At 47.9% G+C, this 13,714-nt stretch overlaps 1 protein-coding gene across 1 annotated transcript; it reads right to left on the reverse strand.

Moving 5' to 3' along the window:
- Window positions 1-10,877: 10,877 nt before the first annotated feature.
- On the reverse strand, window positions 10,878-13,364 carry LOC101770668 (9-cis-epoxycarotenoid dioxygenase NCED5, chloroplastic). Its single transcript, XM_022824939.1, has one exon. It carries the CDS (start codon window positions 13,287-13,289, stop codon window positions 11,481-11,483), a length of 1,809 nt encoding a protein of 602 aa, XP_022680674.1. The 5' UTR covers window positions 13,290-13,364; the 3' UTR covers window positions 10,878-11,480.
- Between the last annotated feature and the right edge of the window lie 350 nt (window positions 13,365-13,714).

A 13,714-nucleotide genomic window follows, 5' to 3' on the forward strand; every position in this document is an offset into this window, starting at 1 on the left:
AGCAAGATCTACGTACTAGAAACTAAAACGAACTACATTTTGAATGAAGGAAGTAGAAAGGAATTGGACGGAACGAAGGGATTGAGTCTAAAATGAATTAATTTTTCCTCCAATCCCTCCTATTTTATTTTAATCCACTGCTATTCGAACAAGATTTTAACGAGCATCTGATGACCAGCCCCCGTTTGGCACGGCTTTGGCTCGTGAAAAAACAGCTCTGGCTCATATGGGAAAGCAGCTTTTTCTGGCTCTGGCTTATTTTGTACGAAAACGTTTGGCAAAACGGCTTCTCCTAATTTTTTAGAATGTATAGAAGATGTCAATTGTCCATTGTACCCTTATCTCTCTTTTTTCATCTTTCATTTTTTTTCTTTTTTCATCATCTTTTCTTTTTTTCTCCTATTTTTCTTTTCTTCTTCTTTCCTTTCTTATTTCTATTTCCTTCTCCCCTTCTTTTCTTTTTTTCCCTCCTTTCTTTCTCTCTCTCCGGTTTCTTTCATCGGCAGTGCTGCAGTGCTGGAGAGGACTACATCCTTTGTTTTCTCTCTCCGATTTCTCCCTAGCATTGTGTCTAGGACTATGTCCTTCGTTTTCTCTCTCCGATTTCTCCCTAGCGTTGTGTCTAACCCAGCCCATGGGCACATGCGTCTTTACACGAAGTAAGGTAAGGATGAGCCGCAAGAAGCCATGAAAACTGGCTCACCCCCCGTAGTACAAGCCGGTGTCCATATTTTGCGGGGCTTATGCCTGGAAGCCGATTTGATCGACACCCTTTGGCACGGCTTGCTCATAAGCTGCTCCTGAAGCTGGTACATAAGTCGTGCCAAAGGGCACCTAAAACAGCCAACTGCCGCTCTCTCGTTGCTTTGGGCAGGTTCACAGCATGCATGTGAATCACGATACCCATGCGTGGTCGGATTCGCGTCGAGGACTATAGGCGCCGTCAAGCCGGCTTGCCCCTCCGACCATTTGAGGAGTTGTGCTGCATAGGCTACTGACCCATGCATGCTTGCTCACAAACAACTTGTAGTCTTGACGGCTTGTACATGGCATACAGCTCGATCAATTCATAGATAACTAGTGGATCTATTTGCCTGTTTTGTCTTAGGTCGTATGAACCTAGAATCTATTTGACGCCGCAGGATCGATATACTATATATATAATAAACTCTGTCCTCAGATGGTTTAGATTATTGTCGAAGAACTGTGTGTGATGCATGATTGCATGTTGTGTAAAAATCTTGAGCGTAAGAATTCCTTGAGTGACTTGTTTTTTTTGGATGGAGGGAGTAGCTGCAAAGATTGCATAATTTCATGCAAACCTTGATTCGGTGTAATTACTCGTTGAAAACAACTTAGGATAAGTGCTAGTAGTACCATCAGTTTCTTAGATTAGCATAAAAGGAAAAAAAATGCAAGGCTAGCTCCAAAATATTGGGAGAACAGAACATGCAGTGACATGCGGCAAGTTATTTAAATCGAACACCACCGGACCTCATACGAGAGCCAAAGTCTCTTCCTAAAATCCCAAGGAATATGGATACGTACGCATGCATCCACCAAATTCAATTCCAATTCTTGCTTGGATTCTTCTGTCACCAACAAATTCATCTCGAGTGTTTTCTTAATCGGGGGAAAAGCTTCCTCGAACGAGGCAAAGATTCGACACGTTGCCCCCCTACAGCTTGCGACGGATGGAGATGTCTCCAGAGAGAAGCTGACGATAAAATAATGCGTTAAGGGTGACACATAATCGGTAGCCTAGTCTAGCTCTTGTTAGTTGCTACGTGTGCTTTACTTAAAACCAGGGCATGCAGCTAGCAGCTAGCACGGCATCTCCTTAGCTTGTACGTGGCCAGAGGTTATCGTCCTTGCAAGTGTTAGATTAGTCATTTTATGACAGTTTTTACATTGGTCTCAAGCAGATCATGAAGATTGTTTATGTTGGGTTTGTACTACTGCTACTATTGCTTTTTGCAATGTTATATGCATTCGTACCACCAGCACTATTGCTTTTTTCCCTCGAAAGTAGAAAACCATTGCAAGATATTTCTAGGTAACTAGCTAGGTATTCTTAGATGCATGGTAGCATATTCTATGTCTCAACAAGAAGGTAAACTTTACTCACTCATCAAGGGGACACACCACATTACCTTATCATCGGACGTGGCAGCAAGGACACGACAGTTTACCTTTTTTTCAGATTTAAATTTGACACACGATGCAACAACAAACTGGTCTCTCTAGCTAGTACACATACAAAACTCTGACGGGATCAAGCTAAGTGTACGTACGCCCATGCATCTGGTTTCTTTATCTATCGGTACCAATTTTTTTTAATCAGGAGCAATTCAATATAAACTTGTGTGCAGATCATCATCTTGTTCATCTAATTTTAATCGATCGATCGATCGTATAGCCAACAATTCCATGGCGCCACCTTGCTACTGATGATTTGATTTTTTTTTCCCGCTGCTTCATGGCATCACTGCATGCGTCATTTCACGATTTGTATATACATAGAAAAATATGATGATGTCTCGCGTTATACGTAGGTACAGAAAACAAGTCGCCATGCCTGCCACGCTTCGCCGGACTAAACTAAGAAAACCTCTCCATGTTTGTGGGGGGTTTCTCGATCGATCCCCACTGAAAAACTCGCAAGCAACCACAGTGTACTTTTTTATCTTGATCAGATCGTTTGGTGGCCTGATCATATTGGCTAACTGGTTTATCTTATAGTAATCTGCAGAGATGGAGAATCTAGTGTGTGTTCATGTGGTCCTGCTAATCATTCCACAATGGGTGACGTCCACGTCGGGTCAACTCTCTCTCTCTCAGTATTGTTCCTCCTGTTACAAAAGGAAAAAAAAAGTGACACTAATATATGAATACACGCGTGTAATCTCTCTCTCTCCAGATTAATGAAGTTTACCATCGATGCCTCGGTGTCGACGAGTGTGTCATCTATCATTGAAAAAAATAGCGTCGGTTAAACTTTAAAATAAATTTAGAAAAATACGAGCACCTATGCCGCTGTAATTCCAGTAGTGTGTGCCGAGTTGAGAACACGAACTCGACGGTGATAGATTCAAAATTTTGACTGCATGCGACCCAAAGCACCACTCGCTCGCGACCAGAAAGAGCACTAGTTAACAAATTCGTTATCATTAATTAGACACGCGCGCGGCACATAACAGCTAATCATTTTACCTGTTCCTGTCGCTGTCGAGCGGCCGGGGAGAAAGCGACGCGTCGTCGCCACTGCTCCAGCAGTAGCAGCCGATCGATGGCTGGCTGGATGGTTCGATGCTCTGCATGGAGCTATATATAGCAGCAACCTGTCGCCGTCGCCGTCGCCGGCGCTCACTGTCAGTGTCAGCTGCTTGCTCGCAACTTGCCGCCGGCGAGCGTGTACGTGGCACGCGGCCACAGCTGATTCCGGTAGCTTCTCAGTTCTCACTGGCTGGCTCTACTGGGGACAGAGGACTGTGTGTACGACGTTGCGGTGTACTATAGTGCCGTGGGCGCCAGGTCATAGACCGTATGCCACGCGTTCCAGAGATCGAGATACATGGCACGACCACCTACACACATACTACGCTGTGACGTGTACGTGTGTGTACGTACGTGTACGTGGTCGAGCAAATTGTTGATGGCTATATATGGCTATGTTGTTCTGCACACGTATTGCCGATGTGCATGCTGACGTATACGTACACTCGATCACTGATCGAGTGCTCATGCATCTCTAGTGCCAACAAGGCAGCGACCTAGCTAGCTACGGAAATCTTTGAACATGGTTAAAGTTTATTTACTGATTACCTTAGCATCAAAAATTTGAGTGAGGGTTTTTGCTCTCGCTCGCGTCGATGTAGGTCCGTCCCAGCAACCAGCATATATAGCTACTCCTTCCGTTTCAAATTGTAGGTCGCTTTGACTTTTCAAGGCTAGCATACACTATATCTAGCCGCGTAGCAAAAACTATGCATCTAGAAAAGCTAAAATACCTATAATTTGGGACGGAAGGAGTAGCTAGGAGGATTACGCTGCTTGTTTTTTTTTAACTTTTTTGTTCTTTTGGAGGTCTGTGTGGATGTTACGTTATGTTAGCGCACATTTGACATATTGTGCTTTTTTTGAATCCTCAAGTTGCATGGGAAAAGTTTGTGCTCCTTTATTTGTTTGCACTCATCAGCTAGCCGGCGCGTGATCGGCACCGAATTTATTTGCTACCACGCATTATCCTTTCCTGCATTGGCCACAGGGTCGTCATCGCTAGCTGCAACCTTCGCTTGGAAAAGATGGGCGACGTCTCAAGTGTAGTTTATGCGTCTAGTGTGTGTCTCGCTGCGTACGTGGACTCCACCTTAATGCATCTCCTGTGTGTATTGTATGTTATCAACTTTGTGCATGCTTAGCGAGCTCGGTGATTTGATTAGATTAGTTAGCGATATGATATACATTTCTGCACAACCTCTGCAAATGCACGATTCTTTGAAACCTATATTGGCAATTATAAGTTCAAATACGAGCAAAGATGAGAATTTAACTGAGCTTCTTGAAGATCGGAGTTGAGTGAGTCTTATCTTAATTAACCAATGACTCGCAGATCTCCTACGTGTTCTCGAAAAAGAGGAAAAAAAAGCATGGAAGCCTGGTCTTCCTTGACCAGGAGATAAGGCATGCAATTCTATATGTCCGTGGGCACTGTGCGTCGGCAAAAAAAGTTCTGTGCTTTGTTAGTTGTTAGTGGCGCTCATTAGAAGTGCTATCAGATCCCAAATTTGTTTAGTCGTCAACCAGTCTGCCAGGAGTTGGCTGCTGCAGCTTTTGGCAGCAAATGTGTAATGTCAAAGGTCTCTGCTGTGCATTTGGATAGTGGAAACGGGCGTGGCCTAGCTGGTAGTGTTCATGCACGGTGGGTTGACATTTTCCCGGCGGTCACTGTCGTTATCCACTGACACGAGTGTGCTTTATATTAGGAGCTAGCCGGCGGGGGTCAACACACGATCAGCTCTCAGTGTAATGCTAGTCCACCTCAGCTCACTCGTGTTCCGGTCAATGCAATGTGCAGCATCTGCTTGGTTTCTTTTCTGGCCGGTCACACCTCCTGCATGCGATATTGGTTTTGTTTGTTCGAGCTCAGTGGAGTTGTTGCATTGCTTCCTTTTTCATCTTATTCTTTGGATTGCCGGCGCCCTGATTTTTAATTTGGAGAATATGATGTGCTTTGAGATACTTGATCCGTCCAATACCTCGGTTTGGTGAAATTACTCCAGCAAGCTAGGGTTAGAGAGTTAGGGGTCGTTTGGGAGGGCTTCTCCGAAATGGCTTTACCGGTGAAGCAAAAAAAATAGCTTCAACCAGCTTTCAACTCATTTTTTCTCGATTTGTAAAATGGTTTTTCATGCTACGGTGTCTCAATTTGCAAAAAAGCAAGTGAAGCTAGAGTCGACAAAAGCCCTCCCAAATGGGGCCTCGGGGCTTTGAACCAAGATTCCTTAGGGCCTTAGGCTTGATAGAGTAGCGAGGTAGCATCAGGGCTTTCACTGGCTAGTCCTGAGATATAGAGAAACAATAGTGTCAATATTTTATATCCGGGACAACTAACCAAACTATAGTAATCGACCTATAACCCTGCCCCCGGATAGTGCCCAGGGTTTAAGGAGGGGATTGGAACTAATTAACCGATGAGCCACTAAAAATAGGTTATTCGAGCAAGTCTAGTCACAAGAGCCAATAGAGACAAGGAAAGGGGCGATATTGATAAGAAATTAGACAAAGTTGAGGAAGGCGATAGAGGGACGTGGCGAGGTCTCAAATGTGATGACGACGAGGAAGGAGATTGTAGCAAGTTGGTATAAAAATCATGCTGGCGGGTGATGGGGCTAGGATGTGTGGGGTGATAGTAGGAGTGACAAAGGCAAAAAAAAAGTATTGTCAGAAGAAATTCAGGCTTGGGGATCCCAGATCACTCAAGTGATATATGTAGATTGACCCATACTTAATTTATCTTCTAATATGAAGAGAGTAGGAGCAATACGTACCTAGATATATCAATCCTACCTTTTATTTATTAGTTCAATAACTTTAGTTAGCACCATGTCATATTGGTGCACGGGAGCACAACCCGCGCCCATGGGTCAACCCAGCGCACAAGCATAGGCTATATCAACTCTTGTTTTTTGAGAGGATCAACTCTTGTTTTGACGTGAGCTGAGATAGGAACAACATAATACATATTAGAAGAAGTAATAAGCCTAGAGTACGATGCATGACATCACAAAATTCTTGCCATCTAATTTACATTAACATTCGCTACTCTCGTATCTAATTATTTCTATTTTTAATTCCATATGTACAATTTTTATCCTTAGGCGTGAGTTACAAAACACAACACATTGTATATGTTTTGAATTTAATACTATGTAATGAAAAGTGTGTGCAATGGTGCTTGAAACTTATGTGTAAACTTGCTAACATTTTTTTACATAGGTTGTTACCAGGCATGCAACATAATAAGATGCTACAAAATCTTTATGTGAATTGTTTTCTTACATACAACATCATAAGATGGGGCATTTATTGCCTTATCTTCTCTTTCCTCTCTCCTGCCTATTTCCTTATAATATCCTGAAGGTTGAAGAGGTTGAGCATGGTGGCAAGGATCCTTGGCAGATGTTGTGGTTTTTGGCTAAGATGATGGCAAGGAGCCTAGACATCCTACACATGCTAAGTCACTACCTATCAATGCACAAGTCGTTCAAACGTACAAAAAAAAGTTGATATTTTTCTCCGCACAAGTTGCTACTTAGACATACAACATAAGTTACTATGCACTCAATACATAAAACTTGCTACTATATATACAATATAAGTTGCACCTTACATACCAAACATATGCAATGTAGGTCTTATTTTGTAAATCATATTTTAAAGATCGCAACAATGTAAATGGATTAAAAAATAAAAATTTGATGATAGAGCTATGATCATTCAACAAAACATCATGATCACATCATCCTGATAACGACATTTCGCTGGACCCCTTCTTATTTGGATGCATGCATGAATTTCTTTTTCTTGTCTGCTTGTCTTTTTTATTAATGAATGATCTAATGTTGCATGCATGCACATTTTTATCTCACCTGATTGTCCTTTTATGATTAAGTGAGGAGTAAGGATCACGCAACGGGTCACGGCTTATCCCGGTCCTTATCAGTTGCAAGCGATAGGGATTGGTCATACGTGTGTGATCGACTGAATTACTCAGCTGACAGAATTGGTGCAGTGAACGGGATGGTGCGATGGACGTGATTCTGGCGGTGGAATCTGATAGTGACCATCCGATGGATTGTCACTTTGCATCCAGTCGAGAACATAGGCATCCAATTCTCGGCATGCAACCTGCTAGCTGGCATGTTTACGTCCTGTTGGGTTGATCGGAGCTCGGGTTCCCTAGCCGGCAAGGTGGATGTCAACCTCTCGGCGTCGCAACTTGAGCAACGTTACAGCATGTGAGTGAGCCCTTTATTTCAATTGAGTGTCTCAGAGTGTCTGAGAAACAATCGTTTTGGATATGTCTCCATGTGGTTGTGGGTCCTGCTCCTTCGTCTCCATGGCCAAACAAGTATTAATGTGTGAACTAAGTTTGAAGATGTATCCATGTTCGAAAAAGACACTCTTTTTGTGGTCGGAACGAGATATATTATTTCTAAATAAATTATTATAAAATTGTCACTGTCTAAACAAAGCAAATATATACATAGGCAGTCCGAGACTCAGATGCCTAGCTGTTTAACCTTTCTGTAAGAAGTCACTGGTAATGAGTAAATGCCAAGATTATTCCACAGAAGCATGTATGATAAACTAGTACTGATATGAATTTATTGCTTGTAAACAGAGCCAGTACATACACACAGGAGCCTTTTGGCTATAGGAAAGTTGTAATGGCAAGATCACTGCATAGAAAAGGACGGGAATAAGCCCAAAAATGGAATTGTCAGGGTGGCCCCGCCCATTACCAATGGTCGATCGGATGACCAAGCTATGTACGTGACAGTTACGGAGTATCTGTGGGGGCAACAGGACAAGGAGGTAGCCAGCAGGACCCTGTACAGGTGGCATCGCCCCACGCCCTGACCTCGTGCGCGACACGGTGAGCTCAACGGAACGGGCTCGTGCTGCGCTGTGGGCTCGACATGGTGTCCGCACGGGGAAGAAGAATAAAAGCATTTGTTTACTGATGACGCATACTTGAGGCCAAAAACAAATCGGCCGTGACGTGACATGCATGGTCTTCTTTGCTTGGGATAAAGGAATGAACCTCACCAAGTCACCATTTCAGAGTTCAATCCTTCACCATGATATGAGACGCACAAAAACCAGTGAAGCATGTGCTCCCTTCAGTCGCATATACATACACACTATTCATTTTAAAAAGAAATAAAAATACTACTATTCTTTAAAGCGCGTAATGTTATGGGTATAAATGTTTTCTGAAATGTTTAGTAGGCCTGTCATTGTTGGTGAACAGGATGGTTCTTCCAATCCTAAACTGTGAGCTCCAGTGCCAGTGACAGTGACGCAGCGCGCTGTGCTACTGCATGCACACGCATGTGTCCCAATTATTTATACATTATTGACCGCAGTTTCCATCTGGATATAGTACAAGCTAAGCTAGTGCGCATTCTCCTTTTTCGTCCATTTTTTGGTGAAAAAAAAAACTTTTTTTTGCACATGACAAATGTGCACCCATGTTTTTTGTCGGTAGAAGAAGATATTTTTGCGCACAGACACAGCCTTCGTCCTCCTCCGTTCCAGATCAAAAGGGGAAAGAAAAGGCACGCAGATACTACCCTAGATTTTCTTCTTTTTTCCTGTCGCTGTTTGGATTCATCCATTCCATTCCACGCCACGACGACCCACGAAAGAAGAAGGTCAGCAGCAACGACAAATCCAGGTGAAGCAAATTTCGTCACATTGTTCACACGTCCGACGATCTCCATGATCTCTGATCCCCATGTCTCAAACACACAGCTCCATCATGCATGCGGCATCCAAAAGAGAAACACATAAAAAGGCAGGCGCCAACGCCACTGGGAGGGAGAGGCTGCTAGCTGCCACCACTTGTCGAGAAGCATCCATGAACTTGGTCACCGATTGACTTTGCAGCAAACCATGCACTGAGAGAAGCTGCAGCGTATAGTATACGGTGGCGCGTATAGCACACGTACACAACATGTCAGCCTCGTGAGCCTCTCATTCATGGCTTCCAATTGGGTCGTCGTCTTCTTCCTCTTCCATGGCTTCCGATTTGCTGGAGAAGATTCTGGATGGAGCTGAGACGAAGGAAGTTGACGTGGGAGAAAAAGCTGTGCCCTGGATCTACCTCTGCCGCCAACCATGTCTCCCTCCCCGTTCATCTGAAGTTGAAGTGTGCAAGATCGTTTGTCCTATACCCTGACAAACCACGGTTACAATGTAAGCCACTGACACTCTGACAGAGAATGAGCTTGGAATTAAGAAATCAGCTTCTTTGGCAGCTTGCTTGACGGCGTCCGGGACCTTCCGGCCTCCACACATTCTCTGCCCATGCCCTAGCTCGCATTGAACAGGTCTCTGAACCTTCTTCCACGACAGCCACATTGTCAATTCTGACTTCATTCACGGCTGTTGTGTTGTGTTCCGTCAGAGCCAATGTCTTTCTCTGTCCTTTCTCGTGCTCTTGGTCTAGTGTTATCTTGGAACAATCCTTTCGAGAGCAAATACGTAGTGAGTAGGAGTAATTACCAACAGAAGAGGAACTCAAGTTCTCATGTTCTTGTTTGCTTGCTTGGGCACCAAGCAGGAAGGAGCTGAACAAGGAAGGTGCATGGTTTGTGTAGTACCCCAGAGGCTGCTTCTTTCTTTCTGTTGCTTCTTCCCAGATGTTTCCAGTTTCCACAAGGACACAATAACCTGTGTGAAAGCGTTGCATTTTGGAGGGAAAAAAAAAATTAACGTCCAATACAATGCAGCAGCGTCACCGATGGAGCCGGCCATGACTGGAATTCGTCGAGGATGCTGCAGAGATCGATGGCCTGTGACGGCAGCGAGATTATCAGAGGGGTATTATATTGTCGCTTTAGGCTTGCAGAATTAGGCAGGGACGCCAGCTAGAGAAAAGGCAGTGACGGCTGCTCATCATCAGTGCTCTTCCCACCAGCCACCGTTCGTTCCTTGATTGGATGCCATCAGTTCAAGTTCATGATGAAACTAGTTAAAATTTTTTTACTGAAGGTCATTTTAAATTTGGTCTGTTACTACTAGTAGTTACATAGTAGTAGCATGAAAATAGGTGTCTTGTTGTAGAAAGTAAAAAAAAAATTAATGTAGAGATTTAGTACTACATTTCCATCCATCAAATTCAGCTCATTTCACACTGATTTCTCCACCTGAAAATAAACTTACCCCTAAAGAATGGAGCTACCTATAGCTGCAGGGCTCCTCAGATCAGTTCACCTGAAATTAGAGCCAAATGACTCACAAGCACAAGCACATCTGAATGAACTGAAGAACCGGTAGAAGAGCATCCCCCACCGATGGGGGCAATGATCGGATTGGGGAAAGCCAAAGCCTTTCTTTTCTATAAACTAATGTGGCACCAACATCTCCTCCACAGAATAATGCAGCAGGAACAGCAGTCCAACACAAGTCCCACAAGAGGACACTCACATTCAGGCATGTAGCATGTACAAACAAAAAGAACCAGGCAGCCTTCATTATTGTTACCACCACACTATAGCATCTGAAGACCAGATGATGATAACACCACACTCATGGAGAAGAAGAAGAAGAAAGGGTAAGCATACTATATACAGTGAGAGATTCAGTTAAATACATGAGAGAACAATAGCACCTCAGTTGCAGCAACTGGGTGGGTCCAATTCATCTGCTTGCTAGCAATAAGCAAGCAGTGTAATCTGTAACACACAAACAAACTGAACAGAGTAGCTGCTGAGACCTATACCACTAATATCTACCAGACTAGTTACTAGTTACTAATTACTAATTACTACCACCTCCAGCACAGAAGTCACTGGGAGGAGGTGAAAACAGAGACCAGCAGCTGAGCTCAGCTGACCAGCAAGCTGCAGCCTGTGGCCCTCTTCTCTCTCTAATGACTGTCATCACTAGCGTGATTAAGACTAAACCATGTAAAAAAAACATGGCAAAAAGAAAAACAAGAAGTAACTGTGTGCAGTGGAAGAAGGGGGGACATGACTCCGGGGACCTCCTATGTACGGCTCAGGCTCCCTCTGGTAAAGCCATTTCCCTCCAGTTCCTCCCCTGCTTCTCCCCTGCTTCTTCTTCCAGCTCCAAGAAGCCGGGAAAAGAGAGCAGAGGAGGAGCAGCCATGGATCGGCGCCGCCGGCCGGTGTGATAAAGAACCAAGGAATCGATCAAGGAACCATGGTCATCGTTCTCGTCTTCAGTCAGGCTTGGGCTTCCAGCTCCTTGGCGCCGATGAAGGTGCCATGGAAGCCGTAGGGGACGCGGGAGGGGAGCTGGACGGTGGCCTCGAGCCGCATGTCTGCGGCGTTCACCACCAGGAGCTCCGACGTCCCTGCGCGCTCGTCGCGGACCAGGGAGAGGATGTAGCCGTCGTCCTCGCCGCGTGCCGGCGCGCCCTCGGTCGGCACGAAGCAGGGCTCGCCGCCGAACCGCCCCTCGCCGTACTCGAACCTGGTGAGCTCGCCGGTGGCGAGGTCGACCTTGGCGAACCCGGACACCTTGGGCCACGGCTCCGCCACGGCGAGGTACGCGTACCGCGTCTTCCTCCCCAGCATGTTCCGGTTCACCATGCCCACCTCCAGGTTCACCTGGCTCGCCGGCGGCAGCACGGCGCGGCGCGTGGAGGCGCCGGTGCGGGTGTTGAGGCGGATCTCCGTGAGCACGCTCTCGAGGCGGTCGTCGCCGGAGTCGTTGAAGATGGAGTCGGCGGGGGTCATGCAGGAGCCGATGACGACGACCTCGTCGGACTCCGGCTCCTCCCACGCGTTCCAGAGGTGGAAGCAGAAGCAGTCCGGCACGTCCACCCACACCATCTCCGACGCGTCGCCGGCGTACTTGGGCAGCACGCCGAAGCGGGAGGTCTTCTCGCCGTCGAGGACCACGGGTGAGCCGCCGCGGAACATCTCGCCGAGCTTGAACACCACCTGGTGGTCGGGAACCACGACGAAGTTCTCGGTGATGGCGAAGTCGTGGATCATGGTCGGCTGGTCGAGCGGGATCTCGACGTCGTCGGACTTGGTGCCGTCGGGGCGGAAGTAGAAGTACTTGAGGTAGGGGCGCTTGATCACGTCGTAGCTGAGCGCGAAGAGCTCGCCGGAGGCCGGGTCGAGCTTGGGGTGCGCGATCATGGCGCACCCGAGCTGGCCGTCGAAGTCGTACCGCCCGACCGTCTCGAGGTCGCCGTCGCCGGTGACGCGGACCTGGTACGGGAGGTCGTCCTCGGACATGGCGAGGAGGCGGCCGTTGAAGTAGACGAGGCCGGCGTTGGCGACGCCGGTGCCGTGGGAGGGGTCGACGAGGCCGCAGAGGCCGCGCGCGTAGAAGAGGGCGAGGCGGGCGATCCCGGAGTGGCCGTGGAGCTCGCCGATGGCCTTGGGGAACACCGCCCGCCCCAGCGCGCGCTCCTGCCGGAGCCTCGCCGTCTCCGTGAACCGGCAAGCGTACGACTCCGCGGCGCCGTTCCGGATGCGGACGGCGTGCACCATGCCGTCGCCGTCGAAGAGGTGGTGCCCGGCGGTGGGTTCGAAGCACGGGTTGGCGCCGTTGCGCGCGTACACGCCGTTGATGAAGGGCGGGATGCGTCCGGAGACCGGGAGCGCACGCACGGGCGGCTGCTCCCCGACCGGCGCGAAGTTGCCGGCGATCTGCACGGCGGGGTCCGCCGCCCGCGGCAGCGCGCGCGGCCTCTCGAGGAGGTTGGTGATGACGCCGGCCTCGAACGCGTCCAGCGCCGCCGCCGCCGCGCGCTGCAGGAAGTTGAAGCCTTTCTCGTCGCCCGCCCTGTGGTGGTTCGAGTCGCCGCGGCGCGCCGGCGCGGGGGCGGCGGCATTGGGGACGGGCTTCGGAGGCGGAACGTAGCGCACGGCGGGCGGCGCGCTGAGGACCGAGTTCGTGGCCGCGGCCGCCGCGGCCCGGGGCGCGAACCGCGCCGAGCTGCGCGGAGTCCTCGACCCGCCGCCGCGGTGTATGGAGGAGGTAGAAGCAGGGGAGCTTGCTGTGAGAGTCTGCATCGCTACTGGTCGGTCGCTGATTGGGATCAGGTGATGGCAATCCGACGGTTCAGGTGTGCGAATTGTGTGCGAGGGGGGAGGTGTGGGTGTGCGTGTGGGGGGGAGTGGGAGAGGGGAGGGAGGAGGGGAGGGGATGATGGTGAGGAGGGGGAGAGGAAGGGTATATATAGAGTTTGGGAGGGGAGACCAGCAGAAGCAGGGGAGGAGAGAGAGTGGGAGGGAGGGAGGGAGAAACAACATAGTGAGGAGGAGAGAGAAAGGGGAGACCACGTGGTGGATTCCGGTAGGGGAGAGAGAGGCCAGGTGACAGAGCACTGCAGATTGGACTGTGACCGGTTCTTCTTCATTTCCCCCCTTTTGCTTCCCAACCAAATCTTCCTTCTTTTTTTTCTCTTCCCGTTTTGTGCCCATTTTGCTCGAGCTTC

This window comes from Setaria italica, chromosome III (genome assembly GCF_000263155.2).
Source record: "Setaria italica strain Yugu1 chromosome III, Setaria_italica_v2.0, whole genome shotgun sequence".
Classification (NCBI taxonomy): domain Eukaryota; kingdom Viridiplantae; phylum Streptophyta; class Magnoliopsida; order Poales; family Poaceae; genus Setaria; species Setaria italica.

Bases quoted from the DNA above. Each gene is read 5' to 3' on its own strand.
- LOC101770668 (XM_022824939.1), bottom strand. From the start codon at position 13,289: ATGCAGACTCTCACAGCAAGCTCCCCTGCTTCTACCTCCTCCATACAC.